The 18417-nt window shown below is 33.3% G+C and overlaps 2 protein-coding genes across 4 annotated transcripts in view; one reads left to right on the top strand and one right to left on the bottom strand.

Moving 5' to 3' along the window:
- Positions 1 to 4524, bottom strand: part of LOC126810514 (E3 ubiquitin-protein ligase RBBP6) — a 33580-nt gene extending 29056 nt beyond the window's left edge. For both annotated transcript variants that reach the window (XM_050535619.1, XM_050535620.2), the window contains exons 1-2: positions 3817 to 4524; positions 3439 to 3538 (exon numbers count right to left, since the gene is read on the bottom strand). In XM_050535619.1, coding sequence (XP_050391576.1) covers positions 3439 to 3538; positions 3817 to 3982 — 266 coding nt within the window. In that variant the 5' untranslated portion in view covers positions 3983 to 4524. The remainder of the gene's footprint in view (positions 1 to 3438; positions 3539 to 3816) is intronic.
- Positions 4525 to 4536: 12 nt separating this feature from the next.
- The window catches only part of LOC130010780 (probable helicase with zinc finger domain), a 31136-nt gene continuing 17255 nt past the window's right edge, over positions 4537 to 18417 (top strand). Inside the window, exons 1-16 of one of the 2 annotated variants that reach the window (XM_056098808.1) lie at positions 4537 to 4646; positions 8971 to 9149; positions 10728 to 10764; positions 11558 to 11679; positions 12385 to 12646; positions 13061 to 13241; positions 13435 to 13633; positions 14166 to 14273; positions 14908 to 15087; positions 15353 to 15552; positions 15637 to 15804; positions 16004 to 16223; positions 16474 to 16584; positions 16903 to 17027; positions 17225 to 17431; positions 17764 to 18017. In XM_056098808.1, coding sequence (XP_055954783.1) covers positions 9015 to 9149; positions 10728 to 10764; positions 11558 to 11679; positions 12385 to 12646; positions 13061 to 13241; positions 13435 to 13633; positions 14166 to 14273; positions 14908 to 15087; positions 15353 to 15552; positions 15637 to 15804; positions 16004 to 16223; positions 16474 to 16584; positions 16903 to 17027; positions 17225 to 17431; positions 17764 to 18017 — 2509 coding nt within the window. In that variant the 5' untranslated portion in view covers positions 4537 to 4646; positions 8971 to 9014. The remainder of the gene's footprint in view (positions 4647 to 8970; positions 9150 to 10727; positions 10765 to 11557; positions 11680 to 12384; positions 12647 to 13060; positions 13242 to 13434; positions 13634 to 14165; positions 14274 to 14907; positions 15088 to 15352; positions 15553 to 15636; positions 15805 to 16003; positions 16224 to 16473; positions 16585 to 16902; positions 17028 to 17224; positions 17432 to 17763; positions 18018 to 18417) is intronic. The other variant, XM_056098809.1, reaches the window with a different exon arrangement.

Here is an 18417-nt window from a genome sequence, read left to right as displayed (position 1 = left end):
ATGATTACCTCAATAATTTTCCTGATTAAATTACTTTTTTTGTTTATTCGACAGATAGTGAAACCGAAACATTTGTGATAAGAATAGTTCCGGATATCTAAACATCTTTATCGTCTTTATAAAAATGCATTTAAAACAAAAAATAATTGGATACACTGCCCTGTGAATTTCAAAACGAAGCCGGGATTTTCGGAAATTAATTGTTACCGAGACACACGATTATAAAATCCTGAACAGTTTTTGCACAATGGAAATAATATAAAGAAGAGAAATAGAAAGACATGGTACAATCTGTCGATAATTAAACCAATGGGCGGTATGATTTGTTGATAATAATTTTGGGTATTTATAAAAAAAAAAATAACGTTATATATTATACCCATTCAATTCAAAGGCCTTGGCTATTAATTTTGCCGAGGCAAATGTAAAGTACATCAGTATTTACGGATTTAACTCAGCTACAGCAGATTTCCAGGGTTAACTGACAGGACTGCTTTAAAAGTTCATCAGGAAAATTTAAAGATATTCAAGGGTGAGATTCAAGGCCAGTAAGACGAATGTCATTCTTTTTGTTTTGCACCTATGTTCAAAAGAAACAATGCCACCCAAAACTCTCTAACCAAATAATTAACACAAGACGGAAACAAATAACGGATTACAAGCTTATTTATGCTTGTAAACACCCAAAACTCATAACTGGGTCCGAGAGCAATAGCTTATTCATACACAAAATTTGAATTGTCGTTAACGAACCAGACATCATTATGATTGACAAGCCTCGCTGCGACCCCCTTGTACGAAATGATCTATCCCGATAAGTGACGTAATTAGCTTCCATTTTTGTATTTCTCTATGTCCCAAGTTTGTGATTAGTTCAATTTTACAAGTTAGAACTTTTTATTCGCTGGGATATTTAGTTGTACAATGGATTTTAGTTAACAGGAGATAATTTTAAATACACAGGTAAGTTTATAATAACCAAAGTTAAGTAGTTTGTTCATAATCAAAGAAATCTGTTTAAAATTTACAACAGTTCAGGTTGTAGTAGCCATATTGATACATTGAAGTTTCTGAAATCTTCATTACTTGTTTTAGGGGAGTAAGCTTACTCATGTTTTCTACACAGCTAAATATGTACATTAGGTACATGTAATTAAAGAGACTGCAGGCAGTTTCAGATTTCACTATATTGTTCCTACTGTCTGATTCATCGTAAATTTTAAACGGATTTCTTCGATTATGAACAAACTACTTAACGTTGGTTATTATAAACTTACCTGTGTGTTTGTAATGAACTCCCGTTCGATAAAATCCATTGCACAACTAATTATCACAACGATGAAAACAAGTTCTCTCTTGAAAAATTGAAATATCACAAACTTTTCCCAGAGAAAAATACCAATATGGAAGATGGTTACGTCACTCTGCGGAAGATATCATTTCGTATTAGGGGTGACAGCATAGGAAATTCAAGTACAATTACGACAAGAATCCATGACCACTCGGACCAAAGATCACTCGGTTCAAGACCAGTCGGACCAAGTGATAGACCACTCAGCCCAAACAAATAGACTACTCGGACCATACAAAAAGACTATTCGGACCCAACAGAAAGACGACTCGGAACATTAATAAAATGTTGTTTTAATAAATTGATAATTGCGTTTGTTTTAATATAATTACTCGAACCAATAATAAAGTGTTATTTTAATAAATTGATAATTGTGTTTATTTTAATATGACTACTCGAACCAATAATAAAGTGTTATTTGAATAAATTGATAATTGTGTGTGTTTTAATATGACTACTCGAACTAATAATTACGTGTTGTTTGAATAAATTGATAATTGTATTCCAAATCGCAAAATATCGAGAACCACACTTGTAGTCACGTTTAAAAAGGGGCATATAAACGTCCGGTCTTCGTATTATTATGTGCTGTTTATATTAACGCATCAAGGGCGGATAACTTGAAAACGTGTCTCCACCCCCCCCCCTCATATATAGTAACCCAGGGGTTAGTGGGGTAGAACGGAATGAAACCACTGGGGATACCGCGAATGTGGAAAAAGTAAAATTAGGCTATCAGACAAGAACAGTATACCCGTATATGTAGAAACTGTCAAAAGTCTGGACATACCGAGTCTCATTGCAAGAGTAAAGAAAAATTAGATTGATATTTTTTTTTGGCACCATTATTAATTAATTTTAAAACTAATCGTTGATTTATTTACGTACACAAAATTGAACCAAACAACTCTAAATATAAGAATTCCGTATAAGAATTATTTGCTTCTTTGTATTGTGATTTAATAATAAATAAATAGCATATTGTCTAGCCTTATAATATAATTTAATTGGTCCGACTGGTCTTGTTTTGGTCCGACTGGTCTTAGTCCGAGTAGTCTTTGGTCCGAGTGGTCTGGATACCTACGACAATTGGCATTGAGTTTGAGCGTTCGCACACATAACTACCCGCATTCCTGTATTTAGTTACCGTCTTTTACATTCTAGTAAAATCTCTGCAAATTTTATAGCTTTACTTTTTGAAATATTTTGTTCTAATTATTTGATTAGCGACTCGGATGGGATTATTTACTTTTGAACACGCATGCCGCACAAACACAACTATACATTCGTTTTACGGGCTTTATCACACTTCGGTCAAAACTGTCGAATCGAGAATTAATGTTCCGCTTCTTACGGGGTCATACGGGCTTAGTAGCATTATATACCCACCCGGGCATCCAATACGGCAATAGACACGCTGAGGGCTGCCGCAACACGCTTAAAGATGTTACTGAAGCGGTTATTATTCGATCGAAAGAATGCGTATAAAATTAAAAATACACTCAGAGAATTCGGAGGTAAGCTTCATGATCCTTGTTAAATTATTTATAACATAAAGAAGATAGGATATTTATAGTTTATTCATGACTTTATTTTTACGAGTATCCGTGCAATCAGTGATATTTTAATTGTGAAAAAAATTTGATAGACTGGCGATCAATGGTTTCCATATAAATCTCCTATGTAATTGCCTTCAATTGATATTTTTCGTCGCCCAAACCCATATACGATCAAAATGATCGCGCTGTCAAACTATCTTTCAATGTTAACCAACCCCCGCAACAGGTATATTGGATTCGACCAATACGTCACGAAGACATTGTTGACATCGACTCTGTCGAAATTACAAGTAAATTTTCAAATTTTTCAAGAGAGAAATTGTTCTCATCGTTGTGATAATTAGTTGTGCAATGGATTTTATCGAACGGGAGTTCATTACAAACACACAGGTAAGTTTATAATAACCAAAGTTAAGTAGTTTGTTCATAATCGAAGAAATCCGTTTAAAATTTACGATGAATCAGACAGTAGTTACTCTTAAAATGAAATAATTTATTCCCTCGATAAACTTGATATGTGTCACTTACCATGATTTGCTAGTGTTATTTTTGGTTGAGGTTGGGATAGGTACACGGGCAACAATCACGGAGGAATTTTTTGGTATCATGTCATCATTATTCTTGTATACTAGAAAAAAATATATCATGGAAAATTAATTACAATTCTTTTACAAAAATTTTGGGTATAATAATGTATCAATTTCTTCAAATAGCATCCATTCCCCGACACTACTCTAACAAAATACTAGACACAATGACACATCCATAAAACAGTAGTATACTAACTAGTAAATGCTTAGCGGCAGCAGTTTAAAACTATTGGTTCATTTTGTTGGGCAAATAAATATTATTGTTCATTTAGATTTAAAGATACAGATAATTATATATATATATATATATATTAACCTTCTTTAGTCTGTGCATTTGTTATTTCTAAGTCAATCTCTCCAGGTTTCATACGGCGTTGTTGAAATATGGCTTTCTTCAGGTCTGCCAACGACAGAGCGACTCCATCAAATGATATTGATCTGTAGTCCAGGGTCGTCTTGAATTTATAATGAATGCAGGACATTTCAGCCGGTTTTGTTTTGTCTGATACTTCAAATGTTGCAGGATGTCTGGTAAGGTTTTATAACCTTTAAAAATGGCTTCACCTGGCCTGTTTTTACTGCAAAAGTGGATAACAAAAACCACCACGTTGAGGGTCAAGTGTCAAGGACAGTCGCCTTATTTTATATCTAATTGACGATCAAAGGCTAATTAAAATGTTTGTTGAATTTAACACAACAAGAACCACGTAAATTGACGTGCTTTGTTGTTCCTAGGGTGTTTCTTTTAGCTTCTTCTGATTGATTAGAATATTTGGCGGCCATGTTTATTTTCTAACCGCGTGAGAATAATAAATTTTCATAAGTGTATGTTTTCATGATTAATTCCTTCTGAAATATATATTTCTTTCGTCTCCTTTTCCTCCAATTCTTCTAGCTGACAAGTAATCGTGGATTAATCAAGGTATCGTATAGAAAAACTCATAAAATTTTTATCTAAATCATACGAATATTTCACAATCTCTTCTTCTTTCTTCTTCAGTCTGAAATAAAAGTCTCGTTATTTCTCGTAATTTCTCGAAATCACATGACGTACTGTCTTTACAGGAAGTACCAATCTAACAGGTGATTGTTGATATTCATTTGAAGTGATAAACAACGGAATATTACCTATTTTAAAACTTGATGGTAACTAATTATTGACATTAAATACACACCTTCTAACGCAGTAATTAGATATTAAAGGTTTCAACGGTTGTTTTTTCTTAAATGAAATAATATAATTCGCGATGACGACTGACGTTGCAAGAAATACGTCAAATGAAAATGTGTTAAGTTACTGAATGTTGTTTATTTGTGTTTATTCGCTCCAGATAATACATATAGTATTAGGTAATAAGCCTAATTTGAGTTTGTATGCTGACATCTTCTCCATTAAGCACAAACATTTAAAAAAAAATCAATCAATTTCTTTAATAAATACACTTCCAATATTACAAAATTAGAAAATGTGTGCTGCATTGACATTATTATCTGTCTGCTGAGTAAGACAGAGAGTGTTCTAAATTCTATTATTTGATCTAAACTTCTTTTTTTAGAAGGGAATGGCATTATATCTATAAATAGTGTAGTTACTAATATTTTGTGAAAAAACACAAATCAGAAATATGTGAGTGTCAGCAATTAGATTTATTTCAATTGTCACTGGTTGTAAAAATCCATAAACAAAATAAGCCTATGGCCCTATGGTATTTCACATTTATACACCATAAATAATTATCTTTTAACCTAATTATTGCTTGTAAGTTGTCTATAATATTACTTCTATTATTACTTGGAATAGGCTGTCTATGGCTAGCCTATGGTGTTCTGCATTCTTTTCCCTTTGAACAGTCAAAACTTCCTGTTGATGATAATATCTCAATTTTATTAGTAAATTTTGACAGTAAATTTTTTGTAACTTGAAAGAGTTGTCCAAGATGCACATTAGTGATTAAATTGGTTACTCTTAGAAATTTGTATCCAAGTGTCATGTAATTGTGTTCTACATTTATTTGAAACTTTTGAAAGAAATATTAACAATAGACTTTGACTAATCAGCTTATAAACTTGCATGTGGCTGGAAACCTGTTTTCTCACTCCATACATTGTCTGGACCAGGGAGGTGTTGACTTTGCTGAAATAAAGTGACTGTTCTTAAATTAATTGATCAGTAATAAATCAATCAGAAGAGCTGTATAAGAAGATAAGGATATTGTTAATGAATAAATAATAATGTTAGCTCAATAGTCAAACACCGTATCAAATTAATTAATTAGCTTGCAATATTATCTTTTTTATCTTACATTTCACAAATGTTCTTAAATATTTACATTGGTTACTGGCTGCTGTTAGAATTGATTTTAAAAGATTTTACTATTGACTTTTTTTATAAACATTTTATCTCCAGCTTACTTATCTGAAATTTTAGAAATGTATAATACCCAGTTAAAGTCTTAGATCATCTGATGATAAAATTCTTTTAAAACCAAAGTCTGCCAAACTTATACTGTTCAAGCCTCTTTTTTAGGGAATAAATTACCTCATTATATTAGTTGTACATGTGTAAGTCTTTCTTTTGTTGTGATATTCTTCTTCTTGTGAAATTATTTTTATATATCCACAGCTAAATTTATTATCTGATTACTGGTAAATGTATTGTTAAAACATACATTATGCAAGAACTAAATCTGCCAATTGCAGGTCTTTCTGTAGGCCTGAAATGTTATCCAAATTATTAATAAGACATTAATTAACTTATCCAGACCATAATCAACTCTTGATGTTATCGCTAGCCTGCGATATTTACTGGATTAGAATCCAATCTACTGCTCAACGCTTATTGATGATTAAATCAAAAAATGTATAATCAAGACTATGCTGTTTATCATACAGACTTTAGTAATGATGATCGAGGCTAGGCCTAAAATTCAATCGCTAAATTCTTGGTTCAGAGTGGATCAATTTGACTGAAATTTTCAGCAAATTCCCTTTACATTATCTAGTTTTTAACTATAATTATAGTCAGAACTGCCAATCATAATGTATCTTTAATATATGTTAGCATTAGGAAGAACTAGAACCCTATCAAATTCAAATTAGAAAAAAATTTGATAATTACTCATCGGGATGTTACACTTGATGACATTTTAATGTCTTGTAAGAAATTGTAAATGCTCCAATTTTACCAACTCAGGAATAAATATGTGACCATTCTTGTGGACTTCTCAGACAACTTAGTGCCTTGGGGCTTATGTTTCATGGCTTGGCAACCTATCTTATTTCTTGATTTGTTTAATGTCTTTCGTGGTTTGATTTCATTCATAGTAACATTGTAAAGTACTCTTGAACATGTAAAAGAAAGAGAGTCTATATAAATTTTATAATATTTATAATTTCAATCCTACCTCGTGGGTTTTCTCCGAGTCCTCCGATTTCCCCCCCCCCCCACTGCTAAAGTGCCCTATGCGCAAGCGAATTATTGAAATTAAATTGAACCATGTGTTAGTCCCGAAATGACCTAGTTTGTGTTGTGTGGAGGTTAAACTCTCTCTTTCTCTCTCTCTCTCTCTCTCTCTCTCTCTCTCTCTCTCTCTCTCTATAATTTCAAAGTATGATTGTAGCAAAAATATACTAAATCAATCAGAAGAGCTGTGAAAGGTGGGAATTTTGTTTATTAAAGATACATTATGGGACATTTTAATAGAGAGATGGCCATTCTTGCTATAACAGTTCAAAAATAGATGATAAAAGAAGAATATATTGAAAATTTCAGTCAAATTACTTTATTCTGAACAAAGTTATCACCGTTGTAATTTTTGACTAGAAATAGGAGTCAAATCCCTCTTCACCGTCTACGAGAATGCAGGCCGTTTGATTGACAGGCATTAACTCCACCTACATAATCTCGATTATCAAATAACGTTTTCAATTCGTATCACGGATAACTTCGCTCAGAATACAGTAATTTGACTGAAATTTTCAATACTCCGGTAATCATTTTTCATCATCTATTTTTAAACTATAATAACCAGAGTGACCAGCTGTTTATCTAAGTCTTACTTGAACATTCATTCTAAATTTTGCATATAATGCGTCTTTAATTATATTTATAATACAACAAATGGAATGAAATGAAATGGGCTTTAGCGTCCCACTGTTCTGCTCCGACTGGGCTAATATGCCATACAGTGTGCTATGCGGGAAACTTTTCCCGGGCAGTGGCTCTATGGCCTACTCTTATATCGAATTCCAACTGCCAAGGGATCTTTTACTTGCACGCCAATGTATACACAGGACTTTGTTTTTTCCTTCCATCCAAACGACTAGCCAGCTGTCCTTATCAGGCCCTCCATCCTACACCACTGACAAGGGGAAACAACGGTGGAAAATCCAGATGAACTTTCTCGGCCAGTGCAGGGATCGAACACTCGACCTCCAGACTAGCGAGCCAGCGTATGATACAACAAAGACAATACAGTATTTTATTGAGTAGACATCGCTAGCCGGGAGGTCGTGGGTTTGCTTCCGGTGTTGGCCGAGAAAATTCATCAGGATCTTCCGACATGGTTTTCCCTTGTTAGGGGAGCAAGATAAAGGGTCTGACAAGGACAGCTGTCTAGTCGTTGGAATTCAATATAAGAGTAGGCCTTAGTGCCACTGTATGGCATATGCCCGTCTTCATTAGCCCAGTGAGAGCAGAACAGCAGGACGTTAAACCCCATTTCATTTTGATTAAGCACAAACAATCTATATCGCTTGGAACTTAAATGAATTATTATATAATTCTAAATTAAAGATAAATTATGTAAGATTGACATAAAGAGCTGGCCATTCTTGCTATAATAGTTTAAAAATAGTTAATGTAAAATGAATAATTTGAAAATTTCATTCCAATTACTGTTCTACGAGCGAAAATATTAGCCGTTGAAGATTTGACAAAACGTGTGCAATAATTGCAACCACCGTACTGGTTGTTCGAAGCTAAGTTTTGCTCCTCCATTTTTAAATTAAATTAAAATATAGCTGAACCGTTCTAATCTATTTAATATCGTAGAAATCTGATGTCACCAAGAGTTGATTATGGCCTGGATCAGTTAATTAATGTCAGGCCTAAAGAAAGACCTGCAATAGGCAGATTTAGCTCTAGCATAATGTATGTTTAAGAGAGATTAAATTCTACCTGGTCATACTTTCAACATTTGTCATATTACATTTTAGTTAAAAAAACTATATGGATATGTACTGATTTCTACGTTTCTACACTCAAGACATGACAGTTTCTTTTATTTACCTGATTGCTTTTATAAAATATTAAAACTAGATGTTTTGAATTTATTGACATTTGAATTCAGTCAGGTAGATTTTTCTCAGATGGACTGGCAGATATATTCTAAATGCAATCCCTGGTTTGTATGATTTATTATTTCATTCAGTCTGTAAATTCTATTTATATAACATCTCTTTTCCCCAGGCATTGTTACTGTGCTGACTGACACATGGGTCATGTGACCTAGAATGGATGAAGGTGAATTGAAAAATGACAGTGAAGTAACTAACCATGTTGAAGTGAAGAGGGAGGGGGATAATGTCAATTATGGAAACATCAACTTAAGTGAAGTGATAGGAAAAATATCTGGTTATGTAAAACAAGTAAGTTCTGGTAGTTACACACATGCATAATATGTCATTTGAAAAGGATTTCAATGATTAAAGGGACAGTCCCTCTTTAATATAGGTGAAAATAGGATATTGAGTAGGGTTGATATTAGTGATGGGCAAGCCTGGAAATAAGGCACCTGTCACAGACAATGTCAGACACAGATTCAGACTTTGTCAGGCACTAAACCTCTGGTGCCTGTCATTTTGTCCTGCACTGATTTGTCTTTTTTATTGATATTATTATTTGTCCGGATACTGTTTCCATAATGTGTGAACAGAAGGTCAGCAAAAAAATTGCTATTATAAAAATGCTTATATGCATAGATTCTAAACTCCCCATGTAAACATGTAAAATTTTAAATGAAAATGCAATGAAACCAACAATTAATTTTATTAACCCAACTCAAAGAGGGTTAGCTGTTTTAACATTTATTGTGACTGCCTAACGTGAATGAATAGGAAGTTATGTTGGACAATTTAGTAAAAGTTTTATAACTATCTCTTAAGTTAAACCTGTATGTTACTTTTTATAAATAACTGAAAATATTTGTTCATTTCTAAAGTTTTTATAAATAATTGAAAATATACATTCATTTCAATTCTTATAATATTTCTGAGGGGTGAATTGTTGGTGTAAATTATGTTGGGATTGTAGCTTTCACTTTGAAAATTGGGCATGACAGGGGGGTGATATAAAATGCATTCTATCATATAATTGCACCATTATTGAAAGAATGGCAGAAGCCTGTTAATTTCGGGAACGGGACAATTTGTCCCTTGACAATTTGTCCCCTGACAATTCGTCCCCTAGGACTATTCGTCCCCAGATAATTTGTCCCCATACAATTCGTCCCCGGATAATTATTCCCCTAGGACTATTTGTCCCTTGGGACTATTCGTCCCCTAGGACAATTCATCCCCTAGGTCTATTTGTCCCCTAATTATGATCAACAGTTAATTCTAAAGAAATAGAAACTAACTGATGTCTGGTCTACATTGTTTTATCATACACAATAATGCATATTGATTTTAGTCAAGTGCAGTATTGACAATTGAAAATACCCATAGTGAAGGGATAAATAGATTCTCTAACTCACAAAATGTGTCACTGATCATAGCTGATTACTACATGCACATCAATTAGCCCTAAAAAAACTTCAGGAACCATTAAGTTAAGGCCTAGATTTAATACTAAATGTAAAACTAGCATCAAAACTGATATTTAGGATAAAAAGTAAAGATTAATTCAGTTTTTGATAATAGAACTACCAGTATTGTTGTTCAGGGACCAACTGTCCTAGGGGACGAATTGTCCTAGACAAATTGTCCATGGGGATGAATAGTCCTAGGGGACGAATAGTCCTATGGGACTAATAGTCCTGATACAACTTGTCCGGGGAGGAATTGTTCAGGGAGGAATTGTCCTAGAGCCATTAATTTCATACTAGAGTACCTTCCACAAGAAACCATTCAATTTCTTAAACTGTTTTGACAGTTTTATAGATTAACCTGTAGTATGATATTAACCACTTACTATTAATTTTTTTTTTAAAACATTTTTATTTACAGAGGAAACACAATGAGGCCTTAGCTGAATGCAATAAAGGTAAAATATTCAGTTTTTATGGCATGTTCACCATTCTGACTATGATTAAAGTATTACTTTGCCTATGTGTTAATCAGTACTGCTTGTAATTACTGATTTCATGCTAAACATAGTAAACACAACTTATTAGTTGTAATATGTCCATATTCATGTTGTTTAGTGTTTCACTCTCTTTTGTATGAACTTCATACTATGAAGCACAACTTGTCAAGGTAATTAACTTCAAATGTAGTCACAAGCTGTTCAGATGATGGATTTACATGTACCTCCCTTAAACTTCAATTTGTCCATCGTCCACAATTTCTTGTGACTATTTTATCTTCTGATCTTTTAGTAGAAGTTGCCTATTGAATCTTTTGCTGGTTATAAATTTTAGGCATTGAAATTTGATGTTGTTTTTATGCGAATATTAGTGCTATCATAATTTGACCAAATTATTTATTTCAAGTCAGTCCTTTAAATGTTGGCGGGTTGGATTTTTGAATGGTTAGCACGCGCGGGGTGTATCATAAGGTCTGTCATTTAGTCAACTGGCGGGGTTTCGATTCCCCGGTTGTATGTGAAAAGGAGTAGGGTCGCCTGTCCAACCTCGTGGGTTTTTTTCCGGGTCCTCCGGTTTCCTCCCACTACTAAAGACCCCTACGCACAAGCGAATTATTGAAATAAAATTGAACCATGTGTTAGTCCCAAAATGACCTAGTTTGTGTTGAGTGGATGTTAAACCACATTTCTCTCTCTCTCCTTTAAATGTTTCAGAACCAATAATTGACAATTTTCTTTGGTTTATGTATAGGTTTAGCTTTGGAGCCTCATCATGAGAAACTTTTGGAGAAAAAGATTAAAATATTATGCAATTTGGGCCAGTTAAATGAAGCCTATACTCTGGCTTTACACTGGAATAAGAGACAGCCTCAGGTAAAGACTAATTATTGAATAACAATGAATTGCATTCATAATTGATAAACATTCATTTATTTGAAAAAATACGCTAAAATAAAAAGCAAAATTAAATATGTATTCGTCTGTCTGTTAGATGAAAAGGTAATTAAATTAGCACAGTAGTTAAAAACCAGGCTTTTCATTTATGAGAACTGATAGTAGAAAAGATAACTTTCCAACTTAAAAGTCTTATCAGATAATGTATACTCTTACAAATAAGTGTTACATTGTATTATATACATTTATACATTGTTAAATTGTAAAGATCAAATTTACAATTAAGGTTATGTATAGTTTGTGGAAAATCATTTGAAAAATGTTGAATGAACGAACTAAAGAACAATAAGATTCTGCCTTTATTTTGAAATATAATTATGGAATAGCCACTGAAAATTATAGAAAAACAAATAATGTAACAAATTTATGAGTTCTGCTGCTTTCTTTTGTTCATTATTACCATTAAATTTGAATTACATTATGAGTATTTTATTAGATTCATCACTGTGTAGGCTGTATTCAACAGTGTCTTGTAATATTGATGATTCTCAGATCAATAGCCATATATATCAATTAGTTAACATTGTAAATATTACATCAGTAATCAATATCATTATGTAAATACATGTATAACATGGTTATGATATATAATTATTATACTGTTGTTTTTCTTTCTCATTACAGCATCCTGTTGCCAACAAAGAACTAAAAAGGCTACAAGATGTTTTGGCATCTCTGCAAGACCAGGATTCTGAGGAAGAACCATCTGTTAATTCCTCTAAACAAGATGAAAACCATAATGCACATGATGTTTCCCCTTCTCCCTCCAAAAATAATCGAAATGTAGGCGATGTGAAAGAAGACAAGTTACAAACAAACTCCAAAAAGTCAACTTTGGTGACTTCAAATGCAAATCTGTCAACCATTAATCAACATAAAAGTAACGGTTAGTATATTAGAGCTCATCCTCTTGTGACAGGTTACTATTAAATACTTTGCCCTTTTAAATCACTATTATTAATTGGCGGACAAACTGGGTACTTGTTTTATCGGAGACAGTGAAATATTTTGGATCAGTGCCTTTTGCATTACCGTTATGAAACAGTTTTCTGAACTGCGTTTGCCTTTCTTAAACCCAATTTCATTGCATTTTCATTTTAAATTAAACTTGCTGCTAGATGGCCGAGTTGTCTAACACTGTATTTGACATCTGTGCAAGCTGTGAGTTTGATGCCATGATTGTATGTGCAGTCACCTGATTAAAATCTCTGGCTTCTCCTGTTTTCTCCCACTACTAAAGAGAATTATTACTATTCGATCTGGTTGTGTTTAGAGTTATAGGTCTCTCTTATATTTTCAGGTACTTCTAATGGATATGAATGTACATTTTGTGATATAAAATTCAAGAAAAAAGGAGAACTTGAGACTCATTGTCGAAGTGATCTGCATAAAAAACGCCTAACATCAGATGAAGGACAAGACTGGCAGTTTAGGCCTCCACCACGTGGACTATCAAGTGAAGAGTATTGTCTCTGTCAGAGGTAAACATGTTAAAAAAATAAACATTCCTCAATATTTAAAAACTGCATCTTGCTTTATATCGAACAAAAAGAAACCTGAAAATCATAAGAACATCCCGGGGACTTATTAAATGTGGGGAAAAGTACAAAATCTTATCCCTAGATGCTACCTAAGCGAGAGAAATATCTTATAGTCTTTTTCTGTTTAATATAGATTCTCTGAGAATGGGAGATGTACTTTTGGAGAAAAATGTACTGAAGCTCATTCTGAAGAAGAGTTGAATGAATGGAAAGAAAGATTTAAGTATCGTAGAGAACAACTGCAAAAAGCCAGAGAAAAACTTCTACATGGAAACTCATACACAGAGAAGTTAATGGAAAGATTGATGTTATCAGAAAATCCTTCTGCTATTGTAAGTTTTTCTTGAGAAATTACTAAATATATTATATTAGTTTCCGTCACTCTTATGTACATACCGCAAATCTTGTTTTGTCTTCATTTTCAAGCTGTATAATTTGTTATGTTCAAATGTAGTTACTCAGTCAGTATGGCATTGGCTCACTAACCATGTCCAGGGTTTGATCCTGATGTAGGCTGCAAAAGTTTATGTAGATTTTCCATGCCTTGTTCCCCTTACCGTCTTCATTACTCCAGTCAGAACAGAACAGTAGGACGTTAAGCCCCATTTGATTTGGTTTTCTTTTGTTAGTGGTGCAGGATAGAGCAAGGAAAAGTGTCTAGTTTTTCAAATGCCACAGCAAAAATGAGATCCCATTTATACATTGGCAAGCATATAAAGGAAGCCATGTCAGTTGGAATTTGAATAAAACTATAAGGAACTGCATCTGTCCAGGCAAAATTTCCCTTAAATCACACTGCATGGCATATGCCTGTCTTCATTGACCCAATTATTAATCTTCATTTCATTGCATTTTATATTTTAGCTAGTTCAATCTATGGATTTTGTTAAACTGCACATTAACTCAGATTTAAAAGTTAACATGGTAAATAAACGCTGTACAAATGCTTGGACATTTACTGTTACCAGTAAGGTAAGTTGTTGACTTACTGAGAAAATAAACCAAACACACTTCTCATGCACTTTAGATTAATGTGAAATTAGACAGGTGTACAATTTTATTTCCAGTTCTTCTTAGTATTCATGTCAATGGCATTGATAGTTCAAGTTTCTCATTTCCAGACCTTGCCATAAAAAATATGGGGAGAATAAAGAATCACTCTCCTAATAGTAAGTGCAGGAGGACGACACTACACACAAATAAAACTAAGTCAAACCTGTGGACAAAACATACAAACTACACAGATATTACAAGCAATAAACGTATATATCAAATTAAGTGAATGGATTTGGGAGCTAGCATAAGCATCCACTGCACTAAGCAATCCCAGGCCTGTAATGATATAGGCTACACTAAATGAAGATACACATATAATAAAGATGCAATTTTAGGCAAGTAGATGAGTTTCACAACTTACTAAATTATCAGTTTGATAATTTTCAAACTCAGGTGAGTTAAGGATATTAATCACTATCTTTCTACTTGCTTTAGTCTTCAGTGTCATTTGATAGGATGCCAGGTAATTTGTCCACTACTATTATAATGATAATTTTATTATTTCTAATAATTTCTATTTTACCATCAAAATTCTTTAATCCTATTTCAGATGTGCTTACATAATGTATGCCTTTTAGATGATGTAAATAAATCATATTTCTGCATTTCATCCATATCTGTTGGCCCGAAAAAAACTCAAAAATATCAGAATTTAGAGAACAATTGTCAGGAATGGACTAATCAGGATGTTAGTGTAAAGGCTCACGGAGAATGTGTATATAGAATCAAGGTTAGTATGGGTCTTAAAAAAAAGGTCAAAATTACAAACCATAATAATTTGTTTTATGAGCATTTAGTTTTTGTATCAACTGTAGGGTTTTGTCGAAATATGTTTGATGTCAAAAAACAAGATACGCCGTAAGTGGTCAGAGCTTTAGTCTACCAGCTATTACATTTTAATATTACAACACAGTCTGTGAGTCACTTGTTGGTTTGACATGAATGGAGAATTATTATTTTTTCCTTTTATCAATCGTGTTAATTTGCTTCTTCAGGTGGTCTTTAAAACTGATATATTTGGTACATTCCGACAGTCAATAGTGTTTGATTTTGGATTGGAAACTGTATTACGTCGTGAAATGGAAGTTGACTCAGCCCCTGTGCTGGATACAGGAAAATTGACTAATGATCTCTTGATAGTGGAAGCAGCAAGATGGACAGAAGAAAAAGTTCAAATTGTTGCTTATCAACCTAAGTATGTATAGAATATTAATATCTATTAGTGTCATGCTATAATTATAAAAATATTTATTACTATTATTGATGGATTATATTTCAGACTGCAGCATCATAGTGCTACAGAGAAAGACTTGCTGGCCAAGTATACATTACCACGCGCTGAGAAATATTCAACCATTATGCAGACATTGTCCAAGGAAAATTACCGTCTGTGGATGCATGAGATGTTATATTTAGAAGAGATGACACAGTACAGTTTGATATCAGGGTATGTTGGACATTTGTTTGAAGAAGCCACGGTGGCTCAGTGAGCAACGCACTGGCTCACTAACCATATTGTGACAGTTTTCTGTTTTGTTCTAGATGACAAAGTTGCCTGTGGCTAGATGTTTGTTGTCTGGCAACCTACGTTTGTAACTTTATCATTTGTTAACAATTTTATTCAGTGTATTTTTGTTATGTTATAGATTTAATGTGAAGACATCATTACAATTGGTGAACAGATTTTTATTGATGCCAGGAGCATTGTCCACAGCCAAATATGCTCATAATGGAGAATTGTTTGCCAAGATGAAGTTAGAAGATGATTTGTCTGAAGATAGTATAGGAGGAAGATTAATATTACAGAATGCTCAAATAGCTTGGATAGCTTTATGTAAATCAAATAGTGATAAGCCACCCAAAAAGGTTAGTTAACCATTTTCAATTTAATATTTTACTTTATTACTTGTAAAAACTTCCAACTAAAATATTATCTCATTTAGTTCTCTACCCATACCAAAACACTAGTATTTTGTCTGAGATATTTACGCTGCTGCCCAGATAGTTCAAATGATACTAGAGGCTTTCTTCTCAGCCCGTGGATTATTGTGTGCAGTGGACATAACTGGTAGGCTCCACAGTAAAATTATTTAATTCATCTTTTCATTTTGTTCAGGTTTATGAAGTTGTTATAGAAGATAAAGGAAAGAATTTTATATTTTTACGATTATCTAAAAATTGTGTTGATGAATTAAAGCTATCATGTGATGAAGAAGTTTGTGTCGTGGTAAGTTAACTGTATGGCTACAATAAGATCTTTATTTCTGCAGTATGACAGTTCTGGACCAGGGAACTGGGCCCCAAGCTCTACTTATCTTGTTGTTATTCTTGTCCTTGAGTATGATGCTCTTCAAAAAAATCCTATGGCTTTGCCAATTCTAGCCAATCAACATGAAACTTGGCATGCTTGTTCCATATAGTACTATCGTAATTGTTATTTTATAGGTGTGTCATTTATGTACCATTTTATTAGAAGATGCACAAGAAAATATCTTCAAAATTATTTTAAAATAATATTATAATTACTTATTGTTTGTGATTTCAGATCCAGTTTCAGTTAAACCGATTACCTAAAGTTGAAATGCATGCTGCTGTAGATAAACTACCAACTTTAGATATTGTCTTTCCTAACTTAGACACGCTACAAAACATACCTTGGTCACCAGAGAGGTAGTTATCGTTGTATACATATTTTGCATCTGATATATATGAAAAAGATTGAGAAAGAGATTTGAGATACATGAATGAGGCAGAAAACAACTTTATTTTATTCTTAAATGAATTAGGATATGAAACAATCAAGTATAAATTCATATGAAAATTTAATCTTTGTCTAATTGATTTTGATATTTTTTTTTGATTATTAGGCAGTGGAATGAAGAACTGGATTGTAAATTAAATGTAAAACAGAAGGAAGCAATCTTGGCTATTACTGCTGACACTGATATAATTCTACCACCATTACTACTGGTTGGTCCATTTGGCACAGGTAAAACCTACACACTAGCTCAGGCAGTGAAACAAGTCTTAAAAAATGATGGCAGCCGTATTCTGATCTGCACACATTCAAACAGGTAATTATTTAGTGGGTATGTCTTAGTCTTTCTGGAGTCACTGGTATCACCCTAGGTGGAAGTGGATGTGCACCCCTATTATACTACTACTACTACTACAGTTTACCCCTGTCAGTGGCAAGGAACAGCATCTAGTTGTTCAGATGTTCCCTGTACACATTGACCTGCATGTAAAAGAAATCTTGACAGTTGGAATTCAATTGCTGTCTGGGCAAAATTTCCCTCATTTCACACTGTATGATGTATGTCGGTCTTCATTTGCCAAGTTGGTGCAGAAAAGTAGGATGTTAAACCCTATTTCATTCGCTCATTCATTGATTACTATATTTCAGTGCTGCTGATCTGTACATTAAAGATTTTTTCCATCCATGTTTTGAAGAAGGTGATGAAGATATTAAACCACTACGTATATTATATCAATATCGTTGGGTACAAACAGTATCTGATGTTGTTTTGAAATATACCCTATATGATTCATCTACCGGTATCTTTAAACATCCTACATTAGAAGATCTGGAAAAACACAGAATCATTATTACAACTTTAAGTACAGCACGATATATAAGTGATATCAATGTATCTAAAGGTAAGTTCAAGTAATACAGTAATACATTACTCATATATAAAATTCACAACAGCTATGATATTACATATATAAGCATAAGTCTAAATTTCGGTAATTTCGCTAAATGATGTTCCTCGAAGCTGCTTGCCCAAGTCAGCTGTTGTGGGAACCAACTTTAAGAAGTCTTTAGTCTTGTAAAGGCCGACCCCCTGAGAATAACCAAGTACTATTTATTTGATTGGTCAGGCTGTCAAATTTGTAAAACTATATGTAAATTTCCATTTCATTAGTTTGCAAACAACACTGGAATCTACATGACATCCTGTTGTTGATCTTTTTGTTGACAGATTTTCCCCCTTAGTTTGAAAAAAAAAAGGTTTTTACGAATTCAGAATATCTTTCATACCACACGTCAGAGATA

Source organism: Patella vulgata, chromosome 2 (assembly GCF_932274485.2).
Source record: "Patella vulgata chromosome 2, xgPatVulg1.2, whole genome shotgun sequence".
Lineage (NCBI taxonomy): Eukaryota > Metazoa > Mollusca > Gastropoda > Patellidae > Patella > Patella vulgata.
This window is presented reverse-complemented; position numbering and strand designations above follow the sequence as displayed.